General features: G+C 40.7%; 1 protein-coding gene across 1 annotated transcript; it reads left to right on the top strand.

The window, feature by feature from the left end:
• Positions 1 to 1,187: 1,187 nt before the first annotated feature.
• Positions 1,188 to 13,845, top strand: LOC149314575 (rhombotin-2). The gene is made up of 3 exons (XM_089521410.1): positions 1,188 to 1,450; positions 10,163 to 10,378; positions 12,764 to 13,845. Exons 1-3 carry the CDS (start codon positions 1,410 to 1,412, stop codon positions 12,981 to 12,983), a joined length of 477 nt encoding a protein of 158 aa, XP_089377536.1. The 5' UTR covers positions 1,188 to 1,409; the 3' UTR covers positions 12,984 to 13,845.
• Positions 13,846 to 25,375: the final 11,530 nt, after the last annotated feature.

The following is a 25,375-nucleotide window of genomic DNA, read 5'->3' as shown; positions in this document are numbered from 1 at the left end:
TCCATGTGTGTTTCTTTGTGGAATCCCTCTCCCCCAACTTCACTGCCTTGGTTGGGTCAAAAGGAAAGGATCCTGACACAGTCAATGTATTAAAAGTCCAATAACAGCCCCAGATCCCCACAACAAGGAGACCTTTATTTGGCCAAATGAAATGCACCAAATGCATCCTGTGCCAAATAAGGGTATCACTTTTATTAACACCCCAAGTTTGTGGAACTGGGGTGTTACTGTCTAAGCCGATGGAGCTTCCAAAGCTTGCCCCATACATTTTGTGCATTTGGGTTGGTTGAATAAAGGTATCAATGTTGTATGGATTTGGGGTGTTATTGTCTAAAGCCAGCAAAGCTTCGAAAGCTTGCATCATGCAGTTCGGGCACTTTGTTTTGGCTGAATAATGGTATCACAGTTGTGTGGGTTTGGCGTGGTACTGTCCAAGGCGGGGAGCGTCCAAAGCTTGCCCTGTGTATTTTGAGCATTGTGGTTGTTCAAATAAAGGTGTCAACAGTTGTATGGATTTGGGGTATTAGTCTAAGCCAGTGGAGCTTCCAAAGCTTGCCCCATGCATGTTGTGCATTTTGCTTTGGCTGAATAAAGGCACCACAGTTGTGAGTTGTGTGGATTGGGGTATTATTATTGTCTGAGCAGGTGAAGCTTCCAAAGCTTCCCCATGCATTTTGGGGGCATGTTAGTTGTCCACCTAAACAAGGCATTGCTCCGCTCTGGGCCCACAACAAGCTCCACCTCCCAGAATTCCATAGCCTTGAGCCAGACAAAGCGTTAAAGCGGTGTCAAACCGGGTCATTTCTCCAGTGTGGATGCACTCCGTCCATGAATGTGGAGTCAGTTCCCTTGGGACCCCCCGGGGGGGTTGAGGATGCTGGGGCTGCCTGCCTGCCCCCCTTCCCCCCTTCCTGGCAGCCAGGGTCCATCCAGGGCAGCAGCCAAGAGACAGCTGTCGCTTTAAAAGGCCATTTCCTCCGATTGTATTGGAAGCGTGATCAGGAAAGAGGATGTGAAACCCGAGAGAGAGAGAGAGAGAGAGAGAGAGAGATCAGACAAGAGAGGAGGCTGGCTGGCTGGCTCTGAGGAGGATGCTGCTCTCCTCGCCCAAGCCAGCCCTCCTTGCCAGAGCCAGCCTTCCTGGGATGCCCAGCCGGAGGAGGCAGGCAAGCTAGAGCCAAGCCCAGAGGAGGAGGAGGAGGAGGAGGAGGAAGAAAGGGACCGAAGCGCTACAGGAGGCGATCTGGGGGGCAGAGGGGCAGCATCCCCAGGGACCCCCTCGAGGACCCTTGGCTCGCCAAGAGGGGCACTCCGGGTGGCAGCCCCGACCGAGCCCCCTCTGCCTTGGGAGCCCCTTGGCATCCACCTGCCTTGGGAAGGGGCAGACCCCCCTCCCGGCAGCGCCGCCAATGTCCTCGGCCATCGAAAGGAAAAGCCTCGAGCCCTCCGAGTAAGTGGGCACCCCCTTCCCCCCCAGATGCCCCCGCCCTTGCCCCCTCCCCCCTTGCAGCCCCCGCTGCTCCTCTGGAGCCTCCCCTCCCCGGACCCCTTGGCTTTCCCTTGCAGCCCTCGCTCTTGGGCTGGGAGGCCGTCCTCCTTTTCCAAGACCCGTCCTCCATCCCAGCCTTCCCTCCAGGAGGAATCCCCAAAGGTCCTCCCTTTGGAGCAGTGCTAAGGAGCATGGCTTTCTAGTATATCTTCTATTCTGTTTACATGCCCTCCACTTGGAGCATGGATTTCGCTTTCTAGTAACAGTACTTTTTTTAAAGCTTTGATTTTAGTCAAGAACCAAAGGTCCTCTTCTTCCATCCTTCTGCCCAGAAGGCATCCCAAAAGGCCCTCTATTGAGAGCAGAACTAAGAAGCAGGACTTGATCTTTCTAGGATTCCCCCCCTAGCTTTGGATGGGTCATGTCCTCCATTTTTAGGCTGGGAGGAGGGAGACCAGAGGTCCTACTTTTCCAGGACGTGTCCTCCATTTTAGCCTTCTGTCCAGGAGGGATTCCAAAAGGTCCTCCATTTGGAGCAGGACCAAGAAGCATGACTTGATCTTTCTAGGCTGGTTTTGAGCTTTGATTTGGGGATGTCCTCCATTGTTCTTTGAATGTCCTCCATTTTGCGGTGCCTTGTCCTCCTTGGCGGTGAGGACATCTGGTCCCTCTGGCTGGGAGGGAAAGGGGGGCCCTTGGGGCCCTTTGGGGTGCTAGACAGTCTTGAAGGGAGAAGAAATGCCAGAGGGTTGCATGGCATGCTCCTTCTCCAGGTGAATGTATTGGGATCATTCTCTTGGGATGCTGGAGTTGGGGAAGGGGTTGGTCTGGGCTTAACTCCCAGGGATGTAGTTAAGGCGGGGGGGGGGGGTCCAAAGGAAAGTACTGACCCCACTAGTAAAAAACCTGACCCCCTTCAAACGTCTAGCATTGTAGTAACTTAAAACTTCAGTGGAACATTTAGAGATACAGTCTGAAGCACTCAAAGAAATGGGAGAAGCAAGAGGGAAAGCCAACACAGCAGATGGAAGAGTTGTAGTAGTAGTGTACTGACTTACTACGGCCCCATCCATCTTTGGGTTTTTCAGGAAATATAGCCTACATCACCTGACATTCCTTCCAAGCATTAGTCTAAGTATTTAGTACAGTATTAGTATTTAGTCTGTTTATGTTGTGAATTGTAAGGTGATTTTATATTTTTATACTGTGAATTTGTTATGAGTTTTAATATGATTTTATACATAATCATTTTAATTGTTGTTATATTTTATAATAATTTTAATTGATTTTACCTGTAAGCCACCCTCAGGGAGGGAGGAAGGCAGGGTATAAATGAAATAAATAAATAAATAAATAAATAAAATTAACCAGGGCTGGCTTGGCTCAGATTGCAAGATCAGAGGGGCTCTGGTGCTTTTAGGGCCATTCTAGTGTGATGGTTTTTCAGTGTGTTGTTCCCTGCAGTGCTAGAAATGTGGGAAATGAAGGAAGTTATCACTGGAAAGGAGGCTCAGTGCCCTCCTTTTGCCCTCCGTGGCTACACCGGTGCAGAGTTGTTCAGAATGATGTTAGAAAGGGTGCCTGCCTGTCACTTGTAGGGATGGCACTTTGAGAAGACCCAGACACACACACGCAAGGGAAGTTGGAAGCAAAGGATCTGAGCCTTCCAGTTTCCTATCAATATCCTGGTGAGAGTGGGAACAGAGAAGGAGAAGACCAGCTCTTAGGATCAATGCATCTCTACTGTCACCACTTTGGTCTAGAAATTAAGACTGCATCCGTGCTGCAGGAAAAAAATCCAATTTGGCACCACTTTAATTGCTATGGCTCCATGCTACGGAATGTTGGGAACTGTAGTTTGCTGTGGCACCAGAGGTTAACGGAAATGCTAACAGAAACCAATGAAAGTGGTGCTAATTCAGATTATTTCTGCAGTGCGGATGCAGCCTAAGTGATGCTGATGAAAATGATTTCTGAGGGATGAGAGTGAGGATGGGAGCCTATGAGGATGGGAGCCTCGGACAGGCTTTTATATATTCCTTAATTTTACTGACTTTGTACAATGCTGTGTATAATTACAGCACTTTAGAAATAAAGTTTAATAATAATAATAATAATAATAATAATAATAATAGTTTCCAAAAGCAGTAAGTTGTTTTCAGGGTTCTTCTCTCTCAGCTCTCCTCCCCTCCTGGCCCAGTTGAATTGGCTGATTAGACTAAAAGGTCAAGGCTCTTATCAGATGCATGCTCCACTTCCACGTTTTCATAATGCGAACCACCAAGGCTGCAACTTAAATGCGTCAAACAAAAGTGCCTTTGTGCATGAGCCATAGGAAGACACAAAATCTGTCATGTTAGTGTTAATTGCATTTATTAACAAAGCAAAATTAGAATTTCCTGGTGGGTTTCTTAAGAATGATCCTGCCAAAGTACTACTACAACAATTTTTATTTCTTTTCTGCTGTAGACATGTACTGTGGTGAAAGAATTCAAAGACACTGTAGTAGTATAGAAAATCAGTATACAAAGGCATCTTGCAGCACCTTTGAGACAGTTGAATTGAAAGAAAGAAGCTAAGCCTAGACTCAAGTCTACGAAAGCTCATGCTCCCAGTTTATTTCTTTCAGTTAGTCTCAAAGGTGCTACAAGATCCCTTTGCATACAGACATTTATTTTTATATACAGCTTGAATGTCACTTATCCGAAATACATGGGACCAGGTTCTGGGTTTTAGATTATTATTATTTTTTGTTGCAATATTTGCATATACATAATGAGTTATCCTGGAGACATGACATATTTGGGTTTTGGAATTCTGGATAAGGGAGACTCAACCCGTATCTCCATATTTATTATACTTAATCCATCATTGATGCTATAACAAAACTTGATTTGTACAGCTGCAACCATTTATATCCTATCCTATTTTATATTTATTTGTTGTTGTTGTTGTGAGCCTTCAAGTGGTTTCTGACCTCAGGCAAAGTTTTCTGGGGCTTAGAAAGTGTGAGTCTCTTATGGTCATCCAGTGGGTTTCCATGGCCCAGCAGGGAATCAAACCCTGATCTGTAGCCCAATGCTCAAACCACTAGACCAGGCTAGCTCTTATATATTTATCTATCTAGGATTAAATCCTATTGAACTCAGTGAGACTTGTTAATGACTATAAGTAAACCTGAAAAAAATTGGCCCTATTTTTGGTATTTATTTGTCTTGACTTGTTTCATTATTGATATTTTTGCTGTGAAAACATATAGATAAGTTCTAATTTTAAACTTCTAATTTATGTATGTGCTCTGTATCTTGCCTTTCTCCATAAGTGGGGGTTAGGGATTCCCTTTTTACTTAATGTCTTTTTTTAAAAAATGACAACATTTTGCACAAGGTTTGAAGAAAAAATAGGGTGTGAAGCCATGATTAATTATGTACTGAAATAAAAGAAACATGTAGGTGGATAATGGGATAGCTTGAAAAGCCTTAAGAATCCTGTCCCAACCATCCTTTATGAGAAATAGGTTCTATACTGAAAGTATTATAGAGTGAGTGTGATTGGGATCAGTTGTTCAGACGTTTTTTTCCACATAGATTTATAGATGACACATTGACAAAATATTATGTATTTGTCACAATTGTTCCTGTTTTCCTTATCCTTCAAGTTGTAATCTTACACTCACTTTCTTGGGACCAAGCCCATAAGTACTGACTTCTGAGCATGTACACACAGGATTGTTTTGTTAAGGTTTGTAAGAAATTTGAGTAAGCCCCTAACAACAGAGGAGTTTATCACACGGAAGGAATTTCTCTTAATTTCAAAAGAAAAGAAAGTGGGGCCAGAACGCATTCACGTGAATTCACTAGTTCAGCCAATTTATGTGAATTTGAATTGTGTTCGAACTGGCTTCCCATTGCCCGAAAATAGCTTGCCATTGCCCAAAATTGCATGTGATACCTCTCACGCAATAACATGAAACCCCATGATTGCGTTCGGACTGACTTCCCATTGCCCGAAATTGCGTGTGGTAGTATATCACGCAATAACGTTAAACCCCATGATTGCATTCGGATTGCCATTGGATTATACTTCCAATTTCCCTTGTCTGATAACGTCCGGAAAGTATGATACCTCTCTAGCAACACACACCTCCAATATATAATGGCTGCAGCTGTCATTCCTGAATATCAAAGACAATATTAGGGGAATTTCTTTTTTTAAAAACACCACCCAGATTGTTATGATATAAGAGTACTTAGCGCATTACAGCTGCACAAAAAGAGTATAAGAGACTGGGAATGCACTTGAAACTTCAGAAGCATACATTTCTTCTAAGAGTACTCTGTGCCTTTCTCTATTCCTTAGCTATTTATATAAACCTGGAGGATGTCTGCATATTGATTTCACAAACTGAGAAAATGCTTTTCTTATTCCTACCCATTTTAAAGTATAATGGATATTATCATGTCAAGTAGTGCAGGGGGAGGGGACAGCAGGTCTGCTAGATTTGACTGGAGACTGGATAAGCGATAAAAATAATGTTTAGGGCAGATTCCTGTGTTTTGTGGATGTTTGGTTTGATCCTATTCAGAAAGAAGTGGCTATTGATTTTAGTGGCAGGATTGCCCATAAACATCTAGGAAGTGAAAAACAAAAGTAGAATATATAAATAGCACTAAAGAGTGTAACTTTTGACCTGCTTGTTCCTACTATTATATAGGCATGGCTTTAGGAGATTTTTCTTCCATGGGATTTAATCTGAAGAAATAAGTTTTAAAAAGTCAGTACGTCTTGGAAAATTTTAGACCTTCACAGTATGATTTTGGAGCAATTTTATAATTTTTCATTGTCTTGAAGTTCTTGTATCTTTTTCTGAGAAAGTACAGGCTGGAGTACTACAATAACACTGCTTAATTTTTTCTCCAGCTTTTAATATAACCTTACTTTAATTATTATTATTGCAAACAACAGAAAGGACAGCTATTGTGACCTACTTGTAATCAAAGCTACAGTATAAAAGTCAAGAATGGAGATGGGGTGAGGACACCTTCTCAAAAGTGAATGGTGGGAAGGGTAATCTTATCTGGTAACTATCGTGTTACCCTATGCATTAATGGTATGCATTTGAGAGAAGGATAGCATCCTAGCCTATGTGCTAGGGCAGATTCAGAAGTGACCATCAGTGTCTGTGGTGTGCCTGGGAAAACTGTTTTTTCCTTCAATTTAAAATAGATATAATTTCTTATGCCAAATTTAATGGTGGTTGAGCTGACATTTGATGGAGTGGAGTGATAATAGGGGCTGGTGGAAGGTACATGGAACAGGAACTGCTGGAGATAGGGCTATAGCTATTTCTTGGCTCACATTTTATCAAATGGTAACTTTTAACAGGATACTTTTCCTGTATTTAATTTGTGGGTTAAATTGATCTACAAGTTCAATAAGCTAATTCCAATTTTTGTTCCAACTTCAGTTAGACCCACTGAAATAAATGAAACTCAGTTGAATGATGACTGATGTCCCATTCAATTAGTGTGTTCTTGCTGAGACTAACATTGGATTTAGTCCAGTGTAGTGTCTACACTGACTATAGAAAGTGCTTCTGATTTCATTTTTGATTCCAGCTTACAGCTGTGCAAAAGTTGGGGGGGGGGGCAGGGTGAGTGACAGGGAGAGAGAAAATAAAAATGAGCTTACTAAACCAATATTGAACAATCAGAGCAAAAAGATGGAGCGAATTGTTAATAGTTTGAGTAAGAATGAGCAAGAAGGACTATATAACCAGTAAATCACATAATTAACTTTGAAGATGTAGGGGTTTCCTCTTCTTCTTTTTCAGTGGCAATGTTTATGAGCTTAAGGTTAAACATGTGCTAAAATGTCTTACTGTGAGCTGCTGACTATGCAGACTGTCAGTGTTTCACTCGGAGTATTTTTCAATTGCTGTTGCAAAAAAAAGCTTTCAGGGAAATAATACATTTACATTAAGAAATTGCTTTCTACTTGCTTTATTTTTCTAGTCACCAGTTTAGCTCCTGCAAGCCAGCATGGTGTAGTGGTTCAAGTGTTGGACTCTGGAGACCAGGGTTCGAATCCCTGCCCAGTCATGTAAATCCGTTGGGCAACCATGGGCAAGTCACACTCTCTGCTCAGAGGATAGCAATGGCAAACCTCCTCTGAAGAAACTTGCCTGGAAAACCCCATGATAGGGTTGCCATAACCTGGAAACGATTTGAAGGCACACCACCACAACAATGTTCAGCTCCCACCCAGCCACCAGGGCTACATTATTTTCTCAATAGCAGTTACTGCAATGAACAGGGACTGAATCTCCCAACATTCAAAAGTTACAACCGTGTTGATCTCTGAAGCAAAATGAAAGCTGTTACCAACAAGTACAGCTTGCAACAAAATGTTGCAATAGGGAGTTCAACGCTCCAGATAGCATCCTTTTTTCCAGGACACTCCAATTCATTTGCCTTCCCCACTAATCAATGATAATTCTATATTCTAAAAGCATACTTGGAACTCCTTTTGGTCTCTCTTTCTTTGTCTTCCCTTACACTTCTAAAAACTTTGGAATTCCTGCTGATGATACATGCCTCTTGTGAATGGATGATGATTATGATGACATCATTTTACTACCTAAGAATCCACACTCAGAAAATGGGCAGCCCTCCAGATGTTGTAGGAGTGTAGCTCCCATCATCCCCAGTGTTGGCTATGTTGGCAATGGCTGATAGGAACTATAATGTCATGACATCTGGAGGGCCACAAATGTCCTACCTCTTCTTTAAACCCTCATGCCCAGTTGGCAATCAAAGGGTTATATAAAAATAAGACCAAATAAAAAGGGCACTGTGAAGGATACTGGTGGTATGTGTGTCATATGGAGGGTGGTGGTTTTCTAGACAAAATTCTGAGCTTTTCAGACATTCCATTAGTCTCAGTGGATTGTACCTTTGTACCATTTCTTATTTAAGTAGCCACTTCACTCACATACACATTTTTATCCACAATAAATATCCTTTGTTTAGCAGAGCTTATTTCCAAACCTACATGCACTTGGCTGTAGCCATAAAGTCCACTGCCTTTCACTAGACAGATTCACACAGCATACTAGGTTCACCACAAAGGTTTTACTGAAAGGCATAACTAATCACAGGTCCCTGGTAAATTGCCTTTGTTGTTGTTGTTGTTTCCTTTCAAGTCATTCCCATCTTATGGCAACCCTAAGGCAAACCTATTAGAGGGTTTTCTGGACAAGTGTCTTCAGAGGGGATTTCTATTGCCATTCTCTGAAGCTGAGAGAGTGTGACTTGCTCAGGGTCACCCAGTGGGTTTCATGGCTGAGCCAGGATTTGTGCATTTATTTTCTTGCAAATATATACATCATGGTCATATGTCATATTTTTGAACAGCTATTTGTTGTTGCGTGCCTTCAAGTTGTTTCCAACTTTTGGTAATGCTAAGGTGAACTTATCACAGGGTTTTCTTAGAAAAAATTGTTCAGAATTCAAATAACTTCCATTATATAACATTATACTTGTTTCCAAAATCTACAAAGTGTTTATTTAACAAGACCTACACTTGATCCCTATCCCCAGTGTAACTGCACCATTCTGTCCCCAGTTCAATCAAGGAAGCCACAGCCCTGAGTTTGGAAGTTGTGAGCAGGGCAGTTGATTGAAGTAGGTTCTTGGAGGTCTCTCATTCATGGGGCTGCCATGAGTGTTGACTTGATGGCAGATAGCAACAATGAATCCATTCCTGTCTCTTTCACCATGTTCTGATCATGGAAAATAGAATTAGCCCTCCACATTTATGGTTTTGACTTTTGCAGATTTGAATATTCATGGATTTGATTAATACTGTATGTTTTCTCTAGGGAGTTTATCAGACAAGGGAAATTGGAAGTATAATCCAGCGGCAATCCGAACGCAATCATAGAATTTCACGTTATTGTGTGATAGACTACCACATGCAATTTTGGGCAATGAGAAGTCAGTCTGAACGTAATCATGGGGTTTCACGTTATTGCGTGATAGATTACCACACTCATTTTTGGGCAATGGCAAGCTATTTTCGAGCAATGGGAAGTCAGTTCGAACGCAATTCGAATTCACGTAAATTCACTGAACTAGCAGATTGATGTGAATGCGTTCTGGTCCCACTTTCTTTTCATTCGAAATTAAGAGAAATTCCTCCCATGTGGTAAACTCCTAGGAATCTCTAGGTCCTCAAGCATGACTCTCTTGTCAGCTTCTGCCAAAAGTCCTGCTAAAGGATCCAGAGATTCCTAAAGAGAACACTTTTTAGGTGTTCATAGGCCCTGCAGCATAATTTCATGGTCAACCTTTGGCAGATCTTGTCCATAGAATTGCCCTGGAGGACTTTGAGATTCCTAGAGAGATGTTCTCTGAAATAAAAAGAAATTTTCCCCACTTTCACAGAGGTCCTGTGCTCCTATCACCAGAGAATGTAGAGAGTCCACTGTAGATTGCTTTTCCCTATCTAGTTTCTTCTTGTTCATGCAGTTTGTACAGGGTATGCTTGCGTGTATCTTGTGTCTGTCTCATGAAGTACAGTAGGAAAACAATGAGGCTAAAACTCCCGTCATAATTGCTGATCTGGAAAGTTTGCTTTGGTGTGTTTTTAAAAGCTGTTCCTTTCCTACAGGGAGCCAGTGGATGAGGTGCTCCAGATTCCCCCTTCCTTGTTAACATGTGGAGGTTGCCAACAGAACATTGGGGACCGTTACTTCCTCAAAGCCATTGATCAGTACTGGCATGAAGACTGCCTCAGCTGTGATTTGTGTGGGTGCAGGCTTGGAGAAGTGGGAAGGCGACTATATTATAAGCTGGGCAGAAAACTCTGTCGAAGAGACTATCTCAGGTATGGCATCGCCTTTTGATCTCTGTATCTTGTCTCCCCTTTCATTTTTTAGAACAAGGCTGGGATCAACCATCCCTCAAAATTCTGCCACAAGAATGAGAAGATCTGAGCTTAGCCTGAGCAGAAAGGATATGCTTTATGGTTGGAAACAGGCTAGCCTCCAAGTCACATCTGGAGAGGTCCTTTGTCAGATAAGCCTGAACATCAGAAATATCAAAACAATGTGTGAAGCATGATTGTAACTACACGGGGAGGGGGAACGCAAAATGAAGATATTTTCTACTAATTAAGAATTCTTCCTTTTCAGTTAAATTTTTCCTTCAGCCCTCATATTTCTAGGATTGCACAGATACTGGACATCATTCACACCTAAAACTTTTACATATATTGTGCTCATATACCTTTGCTGACTTTCTCTGCATTGTTTCTTTCTATGCTCAGTTGTATGTGCTTTGTATGCACACCTGAAATTACTATAATGCTAACAATTTGTGGGCTGATGGAAAATTTTGGGAGGGGGCAGAACTCTTTTTTGGGAAGGCAATGCTCTTATTTTGCCTGCACACCCCTATGCTGCTGGTGATGGTGAGGCAGGGCTGTGCAAGGTACCCTTCTACAGGCTGATGATATTGGAGTCACAATATGGCATGTGCATGGAAGGAGGAGGGATAAGGAAGAATTATGCCAGTGTTAAAGATTGATATGCTAAGGTAAAAGTTATAAGTAGTTAAAATGTGCTTTCCCTAAATTAGGTGGGTAGAAGCAAAGGCTGAATGAACCTCTAAGAGCTCCACAACCAAAATGCTTGTAAGGCAAACTACAGATTTTAGATTATTGCCAACAGTTTCTCTTTAAAAATAGTACTAACAATCACAAACCAAATAGGATGAAGCATTTCTTTACCTATTGGTAGCTAAAGGTGGGTGTGCATGTGCACATGCAACAATTCAAGAACTTTCATTATTTACCATATAACTTAGACTTCACTTGGGTAATACTCTGAAATTGTATGAAGGGACTCCATCTTGATTTAGCTAGATTAATATTCTCCATGTTCACCTGGGAAAGGAGACAGGAATAGAGTCCTCACCTACCTAATTATCTCACTTCAGAGCTTTTTCCAGATGCAGCTTTGTCTGAGTAGGACTGGCTTTATGAAATGTAATATCCTGGAAGTCTCCAGTGTACAAGTAGCATTGTGTTTCAGTTCTATTTCTGCTAGCTGCATATTTTCTCACCGTAATGTCAGAAAATATGGGCTGTTAAATTAATGCATTTTCTGTGCCTTGTAATTGGATGCGTTCCATCTTTTCACAGTTTAATGTGTTAATTATCTGTGTCTGCTAATGAAGAATTTCATAGACACAGACTATTAAATTGGCTTTTGTATTTTCTGTATCTGGAATTCAAATGTAAAAACCTACACTTGCTAGTCGTGTGTGTGTGCGTGCATGATATACACACATGATATAATTTGATTTAAAACAGCTTCTTCTTCATTTTTTAATCCAATAACTTCACATGCCGAAGTAAATTGTGTTTTTGGTGTCACTTATAAAAACATCCATATGTAATAATGTTGTTACTGTTATTTTAGAGAAATGAACAGTGACACCTCCTGGAAGAATAGGAAAACATTACTGGATTAAGTAGTCTGCTTTTAGTAGTACTAGAAACTGACAAAACCTTTCTGAAAGTCATGCAGTTACGCAGATATAGCAAATACTTATCTCTACTATCTAGTAAAATTTTGGATAAAACATACATATTATTAGTTTTATAAATTAATCATGCAGCAATATTTTAAATAAATAATTTGGATTATAAAAACCTGATGATGTCAGAACTGTATCCTGTCCCACACATTACAATGTGCATCTTTTGAAAACATAGTATTATAAATGTAGCTTTTGTAGGAATGTCTTAATGTAGATATAATAAGCCTACATAAAGAGCAACTTTAGAAAACCTTTGTATTTAGGCTAGGATTTCTTGTTGATCAAAGCAATATGAATGACTGCATGATCATGGACAGAAGAAAACCCAAAATCCCACCTGTACATTTCTATCATAATTTTCATTGTTCAGTCATCTAAATTAGAATATAGAAAACCTACCCACCAACAAGCAACTTCTGTAGATCAGTCTGAAAAGAAATAAGGCAAAGAGAAAAATAAAAGAAACATGATGGCAGCCACTGAACCCCCTGTATTATCTATTACCATTTTTTACTCGTCACTAAATTCCAGGTGCCCTGCCTCCAGATTTTTAAAAACTCCTATACTATTTTGGAAGACAAAATAGATAAGTAATTGTCCTTATGTTTTACTTTGTTAGAAATAACACCTGTGAACCTGACTCATTAGATTTTTTTTTCTCCTCAAGGCTTTTTGGCCAAGATGGCCTGTGTGCTTCCTGTGACAAACGAATCCGGGCCTATGAGATGACCATGCGAGTAAAAGACAAAGTATATCACCTGGAATGCTTCAAGTGTGCTGCCTGCCAGAAACACTTTTGCGTTGGTGACAGATACCTTCTCATCAACTCAGATATAGTGTGTGAGCAGGATATCTATGAGTGGACTAAGATCAATGGGATGATGTAGCCTGCTTGTGCCTCATAATCTCCAAATGAGGGGACACAAATACCTAGGTATGGTGGTGTGAGATCAATCCCTCACAACTTGTATGTGCTTTGTGTCAGGGCAAGGGAAAATATAACAGAAAACACATACACTACATCACGTACAAATGATGGCTGGGGTCTGAAACATTAGTAGGTAGGTGGAGTTCTGTTAACAAACAAGCTTTAATAATAAACTGACACTCTTGGAGGTGAGGGTAAAAGTTGGGGAGCCCATAAATGAATACAATGGATTCTCTTGACTAGAAATACAGTAGCAATATGTAAACAGATAATATGGCTTTGAGATGTGCAGAATAGGTTGTGAAACGGAATTTTAAAATGTAATTTCTATTTACTCTATATTGATCATATTCCCAAAATTAATACAAAATGGGATGGCGTCAGGAATGGGTGTGTGGTAAGGAGAGGATTAGGACTCCCAGTCTTTTAAGTTTTAGATGTGGAAGGAGATGTACCCTACCCCAGCATGGAAATATTTTTCCCACATTTGAAATTAAAAATGCAAGCTTTGGCTGCAACACTGCACAAGATATACCCTGTTATAAACATTTAAACCTTTGGCAGACAAAGGATACTTAATGGCATGTGACTGGGGAAAAGGACTGCAACCTTAATTCTAAGCAATTATTTAAAGAAATTAAAATGCACAGCTACATTTAGCTGTCATTCTTTGAAATAGAGAAATTTTGCCCTTCATTTCTATACAAATAATGGATTTAAACAGTTGTTCTGCTATTTTATTAACTTAGGCAACACAAATAATTTGTTGTATGTAGTAAATCCTGCAGATTTAATAATAATTAAAAACCCCACTCATTTGAGACTTGTGTTTTTCTTTACCAGTGGCTTTTCTGACTGAACACAAAGGCATTACACATTTGCTGTATACAGAGTTTCTTCTCTTGAGTTATTCTTTTGTTGTGAGGATTTTACACTTCTCCATCACTGAATAAGCTTTATTAGATTTTATTGTTGTCTTGCTAACCAGTTTGGATCAATATAAATAGCAGCATAAAGGTGAGATAGAAGTGCTGTTCTTATTAGGAAGATGTTCTCTGCTCAGTCAGCACTTCCACTGCTTTTGTGACTACCATACAGTTCATACTGCAGAAGCATGGGTGTCAGAGGTACCTATCATACTACCTGTGATGTGATCTGTTGTGTTGTGAGTGGCATGTTTCCCCTCCGTTGTGCATTCATGCTGTTTGGATAGAATACTCTTCTCTCATCCATTTTTATACCTGCCTTTTGACGGGAAGAGTGTGAGAAACTGAAAGTTTAATTCTTCCTTACTTCACAGAAATGAACTAATTCAATCTTGTTTCGCAGGTTTACCAGGAAGTACAGTTCACTGTGTCCAATGAGACTTATTCCCTAATAGGTGTGCTTGAACTTCAGTTTAAGTTTCCATTAATATTGAATTCTTTAAAGATTGAAAGCTATTGCCTTTAATGCTACATGGTTTTGTTTTTTTAATGGACAGACAACACTGTGGCTAGCCTTTCTGATTAACTACCATTGTTCCCAGCCATAAAACCCTCTAGGGCTTCCTGGAACCTTTTGGGTTCCATCAGCCTTCGAGGGCGGATCATTCTAATAGGTCCTCCACCCCTGAGGGGGATCTGGGTAATGGCCTGTACTAAAGACTACATCAAGTGTGTTACCAGCACAATGTGTAGGACCCGAGACAAATTGGGACAGGCCTATGGTAGTCATGGAATCCAGGAACTCCCAAGCTGCGCCTGTCAGATCTAATGAGCCGGCCTCAAAGAGGATGTTGAGGTCCGCCAGGACCAGAAGCCTGGGAGACTTCAACAGCAGCTCCGAGACCAGCTGGGTCATCTCAGCCAGGGAGTCTGTTAGGTTACAGTGTGGACGGTATGCTAACAGAATCCCCAGACTGTCCCTAGCCTTCAAGGTCAGGTAAATACACTCAATGTGTTCTGTTTTCCAGACCTGTTTCCTGGTCAAAGTGATGGTACTTTGGTACTTATGGACCATGGCCACTCCTCCCCCTCGCCCACTTTCCCTAACCTACTCCTTGACAGAATACCCAGCTGGGAGAGCTTTAACCCAGGTCACAGTACTGTCATCTCCCAGCCTGGTTGCTGTAAAACAAGCCAGGTTGGCCTCCATCTTCTCTAACAAATCATAGATTCTATGAGATTTGATTTTTACCGACCTGGCATTGCAAAGAAGCAAGGTAAGGGTCTGTGCTATGGTTGGGACGATCCATTATTCATCCACAACTCTACAAAAATATTTAAATCCAGTGCAGTACCCCATGTCTGAAAAGATTGGAGGAAGCATTCACATTCCTGTGGATTGATTCTAAAGATTGCTACCAAATTTATGCAAGATCCTCTTGCCTCAGATTGTAGGCCTGTAACCTTTTTTGCCTCCACCTGGAGTCCAAGCAGACCACAAGTTGAACATGAGTCAACAGTGTGATGTGGCAGCTAACAAGGCCAATGCAATTTTAGGCTGCTTCAATAGAAGTATAGTGTCTAGATTAAGGGAAGTAATAGTGCCACTCTATTCTGCTTTGGTCAGGCCCCACCTGGAATATTGCGTCCAGTTCTGGGCACCACAATTTAAAAAGGATGTGGAGAAACTGGAGCATGTCCAAAGGAGGGTGACTAAAATGGTGAAGGGCCTGGAAAGTATGTCCTAAGAGGAATGACTTAGGGAGCTGGGGATGTTTAGCCTGGAGAAGAGAAGGTTAAGAGGTGATATGATAGCCCTGTTTAAATACTTGAAGGGATGTCAGAATAGAAATGTTTATTGATTAGCCCTTAGGCCATTTCAAAATAACACAAAATAACGCTAAAACAAGTAAAACACACTATAAAATCCTACAGAAATTCTAAAGGAAATAGAAGAGAACTAAAATGTAGTAACATGGAAATGTATATAGAGTACTGTATGGCTGTAAAACAATATAAGTACATTAGAAGTACAGTACCTAAAAATGAGACATAGTTATAAAACTGATCATAAAAATCTACATCGCAGGTTCAAGATACAAAAATGGGTAAAAATAAATAAATAAAATGAATGTATTACAGCATTAAGATGATAATACGTAATAAAATTGAACATGAAGCATCACACATCAGAATTCTTCATCACCTCTGCAAATTATCCCAATTGACCCCACATATCAAACTCTCGACTGTATGGTTTTACATAAAAACCGAGCTGTGATAATAGATATTTTTGAATCTTGGCCACTCATGAAGTAAGAGATTCTGACATGAGTATCCCAAAACATTGTTCTTTTGATATAGGGACCAAGATACTGATCTCTTTCCTGTTGGTACAGATTACACTTGAACAAAATATGAGCTAAATCCTCAATTTCTTGGTCTCCAAAGTTACAGATTTGCTCATTGTAAGGAATACCATTGAATCTTCCATATCTTACCATGGTGTCAAGCTGGTCAAATCTAGCTCTAGTAAATGCCTCCTTTGGGTATTTTGGCATTTGTATTTTTAGATAATTTGCTCTTTGAAAAGAGCGTTTAAATTGGCTCAGCCATTTTAAATTACCTACATTGCTAAGGGAGGCTATATCTTTTTGGGCTTCGATATCCAAGATTCTCTGTCTCGCACCCTTTTTTGCTTGGTCATTCACTGTGCATGAATCAGGAAGTCCATAGTTCTTTATGAAGTTTGTTATTTGCGTAAACCAAGAGGACTGAAGATCGGATTGTGACTGTTCTAAGAGACATAGTCTTGGTAATCTATCAGGCTCCATTTCATTGATTTTACCCCAGTAGTTAAACACTCTGATTTTGGCTTGCAAATGGATGGAATAGATTTCTAATTCAGCTCTAACAGCAGCCGCAGATGTCCTTTTATCTACCCCCAATATACTTCTCAGATGCTGAGACTGTGCTAGTTCTACTGCTGAGATGGAATTTAGACCCCAAACATCTGCTGCATATAAAATTATAGGTCTAATCTTGGCTTTATATACATTGATTATTGGGGTTAGGGAATCAGGGTACTTGTGAGCTTCTAGTTTAAATATGAGATTCAAACGAGCCTTTGCTCTAAGTGAACTCTTGGTGATGACATGACCACGATCCATTTTCTGAGAATGTTACACCAAGGTAGGAGACGTTCTTTACTTGATCTATTGGCTCACCTTCTAATTGCCATCTATGTCTCTGCATTCGTTTACCAAATACCATTACATTTGACTTAAATTTGTTAATAGTTAAGGAATTGTTCTGGCAATAACAACTAAGTCTTTTTAACAGTCTCTGCATACTTACTTGTGAGTATGATAACAGTATCATGTCATCAGCATAAAGCAAGGTGTTACAAGGAATATGTAGGATGGTAGGCATATGGACTGCAGAGTCTTTCATTGCAGATGGCAGGTCATTAATACATGTTATCTGATGCTCCAGAGACTAGGACCCGGAGCAATGGATGCAAGCTCCAGGAAAAGTGATTCCACCTCAACATTAGGAGGAAGTTCCTGACAGTAAGGACTGTTTGACAGTGGAACACACTCCCATGGAGTGTAATGGAGTCACCTTCCTTGGAGGTCTTTAATCAGAGGGTGGATGGCCATCTGTCAGGGATGCTTTGACTGAGAGTTCCTGTATGGTAGGGGGTTGGACTGGATGGCCCTTGTGGTCTCTTCCAACTCTATGATTCTATGATTCATGGCTGGTTTTTTTTTTTTAATGCTTGTTCATATTTAACTGATTAGATACCAGCTATCTTGTTAATCCCTTTAAGCAGTGTGGCCATACTTTCTTGCAAAAAAGTACTGCTCCCACAAAAAATGCATAACAGTACAGCTCTATTTAGACCTTTGAAAATCTATGAAGATTTAGAGGAATAGTGCCCACACAATTCTAAAGAAAGCCCAATTATTCCAACACAATGCCCACAGAAAAGAATGTGTGTGCGTGTGTGACAAAGTAATCAACCCTGCAGTGCAGCTGTTTTATAACCAAAGAAATATGACAGGCTGTAACAACTCTCTGAGCAGGATTAATTAATAGTACTGTTACTATCGCCCTGCAAATTAAAAGTCAGCACAAACTGCACTTCACTGTTAAATATACATTTTTATTGCGAAGATCTTTGGGAATTCAGGAATTATTGATTAACATATTTCCACAGGAAAAAAGCAGAGGATTCTAAACCTTTTCTTGTAAAAAGAAGACTACAGCAATAAAGAAATTATAGGGAGATCTCACTTAACTCCTAACCATATCAGAATATTCCACTATGATCTATCAAAATAAAATCAGAAAGCAGTAAGACATTAACAATGAATTACATTTTCTTTTGAATGTGTTTAAAAAGCACATCATTATTCATCATTGCCATCCATTGTCCCCATTATTCAATGTCATGGTTTGAAGATGAGTATTGCTGGCAGTACCACTTTTTAATTCCGTGCCCTTGGGGAAAAGGGTAATATCACCCCAGCACATAATGGAGTTTTTAGTGAAAGGAGCAAATGGGAAGCAGTTGCGAATGCAATATTGTTAGCATAAGCTCGATACAGGAGCTGCCTCTCCTGGCTCTTTTATCGCAGTAATACTGTGCTCCAATCATGGTTGTACCCAAGAATCAAATTATTTGAATTCTGGACACATCAGCACAAAACTGAGGACACTGCCAAATCCATTGCATGCATGGAAAAGAAAACTGTGCAGAATCACTCATTTATACATCTGTCAGACTCCTACTGTAAATTCAGAAAACGAGGTTGCCTTGGGTACTCCATTTTTTGTCTTTTTGCTCCTGAATCACCTTTCTTTCCAATATCTCTACCCCATGCAAGCTAACATTTCATCTGAATTCCCTCTGGATTTCAAACATCTGCAAGGATACACAGATATTATCCATGGTGCAACTTTGGTGCGGTACAGGCCTCCCAAAACTTTGGTGCGGTACAGGCCTCCGCAGAGAAGCCGCAGTCACCAAACTGCATGGTTTCCCTGCAGAGGAAAAAGAACCCAGAAAAAGCGGGTTCTTTTTACCCCACAGTGGTGGCATAACAAGTGTGCCACTAGCACACTCAGTTTGTAAGCACTGCGCGGTGCCGTGTGGACACCCCATGCCACTTACGTAAGATTGGCAGTGCCCATGTATACAGGGTGCTGCCATTGTTACGCTCTTGTCATGTGCTAGAGTTGCGGGGCATGTGGGCGCTCTGCCCCAGGCAACCCTAGCACTTGACGAGGGCGTCACAAAAAGCCCATCTGTACCAGGCCTTTGAGAGGAAAACAGTGCATTAAGTTCATTAGCTGGTAATAGTGAATGCAAACCAACAAAATTGTGTGCCACTTTGGAAAGATACATTTTTAGAATAATTTACAAAAAAGTTGATAGTTTTGAAATCACAGGAAAAATGGCAGGTATAGCCTCTTTTGTCACAGATGATGCTGTGGAAGCAATCTTGGATCTAGATTTGGGCTGCAGGAAGATTATTTATTTGCACTACCTTGCAGTGCATAAATGCCACACAAAGGGCCAGGGATCCCACTGAAAGGGATAAGCTGTGGTGGAGGTGTCTTCTGTCAGCTGCACTCCTCTGGCAGTGGAGGGTAAGTCACAGATTCAACCCAATGAAAGGACCTCATATCATTAGAAAGGTACAGTGTAATACATAACAAATTACGGTTTATATTCAGCAACCAATCACCTAATTGTCATTTGATGAAGTAGACTGAGTCTACAAAAGCTTATGCTATAAAGATCTTTCTTTCTCTGCATGCTGACCACAAACATGGTTATTTCTTGGAATATCATTTAAAGTTAACTATCTCTTCTCATTAACAGCTTATTTCTTCCTTTCTTCCTTTGAGAATGCTGTAAAAAGAAGTATCTTTGGGGAAAGACTAGGAAGGCTAAAGAACTCTTGAAATCTGATGAAAGACTAATACAAATAATTTGGAGGTTACACACCTGTACATTTTACAAACCTTAACAGGATTTTAGAATATTAGAAACAGACTGCATTTTGTGAAGTCGAAGGCTTTCATGGCCGGCATGCATGGTTTTTGTGGGTTTTTCAGGCTATGTGGCCATGTTCTAGAAGAGTTTCTTCCTGACGTTTTGCCAACATCTGTGGCTGGCATCTTCAGAGCATTAAAGTAAACAGGAACATACAGTTGAGTTGCAAGGCTTGTGCTTTACATTATTACGGCTGTGCTGTTTTGAAGATGGTTAAATAATTATTTCCATGTGTATACAAACGTATGAGTATAGTAGTGTAGACTAGGGAGGGCTTACTTCATCCAGATCCTTCAATGGGCCTGTTACAGAAACAAAAACCAGCTGTCTTTGACTTGGGCATTGTGGTGCCTAGACCTATAGGATATTTCTCTCTCCTGGCCAGAAAGGCTGGCTAGCTCTGAACTACTAAGATCCTTGCATACCTATTTCATTCTGTTTCAATACAAAGCATCCTTCCCTAGTTTGAAGAAACAGATGGGGGAATGGTATACTGTATGAAGTTAAATTGCACTATTTTATTTTTAAATGTAACTGGATGAGACATGCACAATTTAATCATTTCCAAAGAGGTTGTTACCTTTGTTTATTGCAGTAAAAGCAAAAAGTCCAGTAGCATCTTAAATACATTTATTAAAGCATGAGCTGTCCATGAAAATTCATGCTATAATAAAACCAGTCAGCCTTTAAAGTGATACATGACTGTTAAATAATCTGAAGAATCCGCTATTTTAACAAGGCAAAGATCAGAGAGAGAAAACAGAATGGCAAGGCTAAGACTTAGGTTACCTGGTCATTATTTTAAAGACTTTTCAAATATTGCAGAACTAATTAGATTTTCATAATTTGAAAACTCTTATATTTAGACATATTTTTTTCTAATGGGATTACAAGATGAGCTTTCATCACAAGTGAACCACTGAATGTTGTTTGTTATTTTTATATTTGTTTACTGTCAGGGTAGTTCTCTGCCTCTTTTCCAAACACAATTCTGAAAGTCAGACCCATTTTAACAATCACTTTTTATAGACAAAGTGTTTGGGAGATCGTTGAGAAATAATTCAGACCACCCTTATAAAACCTCATTGCAATATTAATTAATGGACTTGCAACCCAAGAGCAATCAATACCATCATTGTGTCATATGCATGCAGTGGGAAGCAAAAAGTGGAAAGCTGAGTGTTATTTTGTAAACTGTATTTAATTGTCTTTTACAGATTTTCTTGCTTTTGTGTAACACAAGAAACTGTGAGTGAAATAAGATGTACAGATGAAGTGATTGTCTGCAATGCTGTTTTTGCAGAAAACAAGAAATAGCCATACATTAAAACTTCATTCCATTTTCTTCCATTATTTTGGATTTCTGCATGAGACTCAACCTGTAATCACAAAAATCTGAGAAGCCCTCTTGGAGGCACACATATGGTAGCATTTCATAATTTGGAAATAAATGTTGGCACTAACAACTACTAGAAATTTCAAAATAGTTTCAGCAACACATGTTTCACTGGACAAAGCACTGTGCACAGATAAGAAAGGACATGTTAAACCTAAACAGGAAGACAAAGCTTACTCCTACCTAGACCTCCATGGACCTGTGTGGAAAAATGATAAATATAAATTATCTAAGGCCCTATACAGACAGGCCAAAATAAAGCTGCTTCGAGTCACTTTGGAGGTATGATGTTTCAATGATACATGCGTCCTAAGAGTCCGGAAGCCGCACCAAAGCCACACTCCAGTCCTAAAAACTGGAGTGCAGCTTTGGTGCAGCTTCCAGACACTTAGGATGCATGCATCATTGAAACACCATATCTCCAAAGTGACTCGAAGCAGCTTTATTTTGGCCTGTCTGTATCAGGCCAAAGACTGTTTTTTGTGCCTTCCTCAAAACATTGAGGTGAATGTATATATGTAAGAACTCTTCCTTTCTCAACAGGTTAGAACAACTTCCTCACTAGCCCCATACATGCTAAAATGTGCTGCTTGCAGTAATGATTATCAAGTTCTCCATGGACTCCACAAACAGGCCAATTCCTACCACACCTGAGTGAACTCATTCAGGAACTTGACCATCTTTGTTAGTAACTAAACATTCCAAGAAGCATCTCAACTGACCTGTTCTTCATGGCTGAACCATGGGAAAGTGGACCATTTTATAATGCTCTTTCATTCTGAAAGTATAAGAATTCCTAAGGCCTGAGAATCCCAACTACTGGTAGGACCTTATCATACGTGAAGATTGGGACGCCAATCCAAAGTCATTCCGAAGGGAAGGGGAAGCAGAGTCAATTCGAATCCAAGGCAATTCACGTGATTAATTATCACACGTGAAGAGCGAAATTGTGGTCATTCCTGAGGCAAAGCGGAGCGAGTGCAAAATATATTATCACACCAGTATATACCATGCAGATTCACCAATTCGAATTGGCATCCTTGTGCATGCTCAGTGGGGCTCTGAAAGCATTGTGAACCTTTGCACTTCCGAAGTGAAGAAGGGGGCCACTTCCTGGTTCCAGTATAACGTGAACGCTAGCCTCACATGAAAGATAGCTTCACATTTCTTTTTCCCTTCTATTTTATTCTATTTTCAACTCTTATTTACTCTATTTCAACAATTTAGCAATGCCCGCAACTCCTGCCATGTGTGGTCTCAAGTATACATACAGCCACATCCAAATGTGTCCTCCGTGTCAGCCATCCCTCACAGCAATATTTGAATGTGTCCTCCATGTCAGCCTTCCCTCCATCCCTCCCTGCTTCCTCTAGATGTGTCCTCCGTGTCAGCCATCCCTCACAGCCACATCTGAATGTGTCCTCCGTGTCAGCCTTCCCTCCATTCCTCCCAATGTGTCCTCCGTGTCTGCCATCCCTCACAGCCACATCTGAATGTGTCCTCCATGTCAGCCTTCCCTCCATGCTTCCTCCAAATGTGTCCTCCGTGTCTGCCATCCCTCACAGCCACATCTGAATGTGTCATCCGTGTTAGCCATCCCTCACAGCCACATCTAGTGTATCCTGCTTGTCAGTCATCCCTCCATTTCATTTCCCAATGTATCCTCCATTCTTGAAGGAGTACTGGAAGCAAATGGAACCAAAATTGCAGTGCCACACCATGGGAAATGTGGCACCTTGGAGGTTATGGGGGGGGGGGGTGTACCAGGACTGAAGCAACATTGCACTCCACACCAAGACCAATTCAAACTGGATTCGAATTGACATTGGATAAAGATTTGTGAATTCGCTAGTTCACCAAATACACCTACATCAGGAGTGACCTTGGACTGACTTAGGATCGGCCTTGGAATGACACCCCATAGAAAGCAATCACGTGTGGTAATCTATCACGTTATAACATGAATTCGCATGGTTGGCCCCAGAATGGCTTTGGATTGGAGTTGCAAAAACCGTCGTGTGATAAGGGTGGTAGTTCCAACCAAAGTTGGCCCACAGAATCAATGTGATTTACTTGTTGACTTACTGTTCAACAGGTGATCACAACAGGTGTTTTAACAGGAACTACCAAAGGAATGCAGAGATAAATAAATTAATGTGCCTAGGATTGTTGCTAAAAGCCTATGTTCAGTTGTTAGCTGCGAACTGAGTTTACTCATCAATTTAATGGAATTAAATTGTTAAAGGGGGCTATTTTACTTGGACTAAATAATTGAATTTTTAGGTCAAGGTTTATAGGGCAAAAAATCTTGTACTGAGAAACTTATGAAAACCACATGAAACTGGCAGATTACCTCTGCCAGAAAGAGACAGCTGATATGTGAGAAGCAAAAATATCAACATGCTGTTTGTACCATAAATTACTTTCTGATAACTGTGGTAGGGTGGGGCAGAAGTGTATGTGTTATATAGATAAAGACTCACATGACTGCAAATGAGAATTTCTAGCTGCAAATTATGGTTATACATCTAATTTAGGAGTTGACTCCACTGAACTCAAGAGAGTTACATCTGAAGTTAAGATGTCGGAGTAGAAACGTACGGAATTGTGGAGTTAAAATTCAATCAGCAGCAATTCATTTTGAAACAGATACTAGGGATCAAATCTACTAAAAAACACTCCACCTTGGAAGTCCAAGCACATGGCACTGCATCTGGGATCTTTTTTTTTTCCATTCTGAAAGAAGCATTGGAAAGAAACATTAACTACATTGTCTTTACAGGCACTTTCTGAATTATTACATCATGTATTCCATGGAAAAGCCGATTACACTACTGAATTGAATAGCAATGGTGGGAGCACTTTAAACCCAGTTTGGTTTAATAGAAATAAGAGTTGGCATCACCTTTCGATAGCTACCTTGTTCTTACTAAAGCTTCATTTCTACAGCAAAATTGAGATTAACTGGCATGTTTATTACGAGGCAAAAAATAAATACATTGTGCATTTATTTATCCCATACTGAAGCTCTCTTCAGATGCAAAGCTGTTTTTTTTAAGATAGTCTAAATTTTGTTATTCAAGTTTCTATGTAATGGAGCAAACAGAAAGTGTGCTTCTAGATTATGGTTATCAGTCATCTCTATATGCAATTTACCACCACCACTATCACCCCCCAAACATACAGGTGTTAAACTGTGGCAAATTGACACATGCTAAATAATAATAATAAAAATAAAATATTTATTTGTGTCTAAAATGTAACCAAGAAAAAGCATTCATGCTGATTTTCTACCAGAGTAGTCAAGAGAACAGGAACCCATCAGGATAGAAACACAGCCTATTCACAACCCACAAGGGATGTGTTGGGTAACCCAATGAAGCAACAAACTCACACAAGAGAGAACAGCGGCCTACACACTGCAGAATTATAGCGCTATGATTCTGCTTTAACTGTTATTGCATGCCTCCATGTCATTTTTGACTTATGGAGACCCTAAGGCGACCCTTTCATAAGGTTTCCTTGCCAAGTTTCGTCAGAGAGGGGTTGCCATTGCCATCCTCTGAGGCTGAGAGAGTGTGACTTGCCCAAGGTCAGCCAGTGGGTTTCCATGGCCGAGAAGGGATTCAAACCCTGATCTCGAGTCATAGTCCAACTTTAACTACCATGGCTGCATCCTGCGGGATCCTGAGATGAGTAGCTTGATGAGGCCCTTGGGCTCCATGGATGGGAATGCTAACACCCTTCTCTAAACTGCACATCCCAGGATTGTATAGGATGTCAGTCAAAGTGGAATCATAGCACTACAAATTGTTTAGTAAGCGAGGGCCCTAAGAGCCAGCGTGGCAGAGTGGTTTGAGCAATGGACGACAACTCTGGAGACCAGAGCTTGATTCCCAGCTCAGCCATGAGACCTAGGGAGCTGGGGATGTTTAGCCTGGAGAAGAGACGGTAAGGATGTG

This window comes from Sceloporus occidentalis, unplaced genomic scaffold, assembly GCF_023333645.1.
Source record: "Sceloporus occidentalis isolate IW3139 unplaced genomic scaffold, rSceOcc1.0.p SCAF_4, whole genome shotgun sequence".
NCBI classification, from domain to species: Eukaryota; Metazoa; Chordata; class Lepidosauria; order Squamata; family Phrynosomatidae; genus Sceloporus; species Sceloporus occidentalis.
The sequence above is the reverse complement of the archived record's forward strand: the minus strand, read 5'-3'. Positions and strand labels throughout refer to the sequence as shown.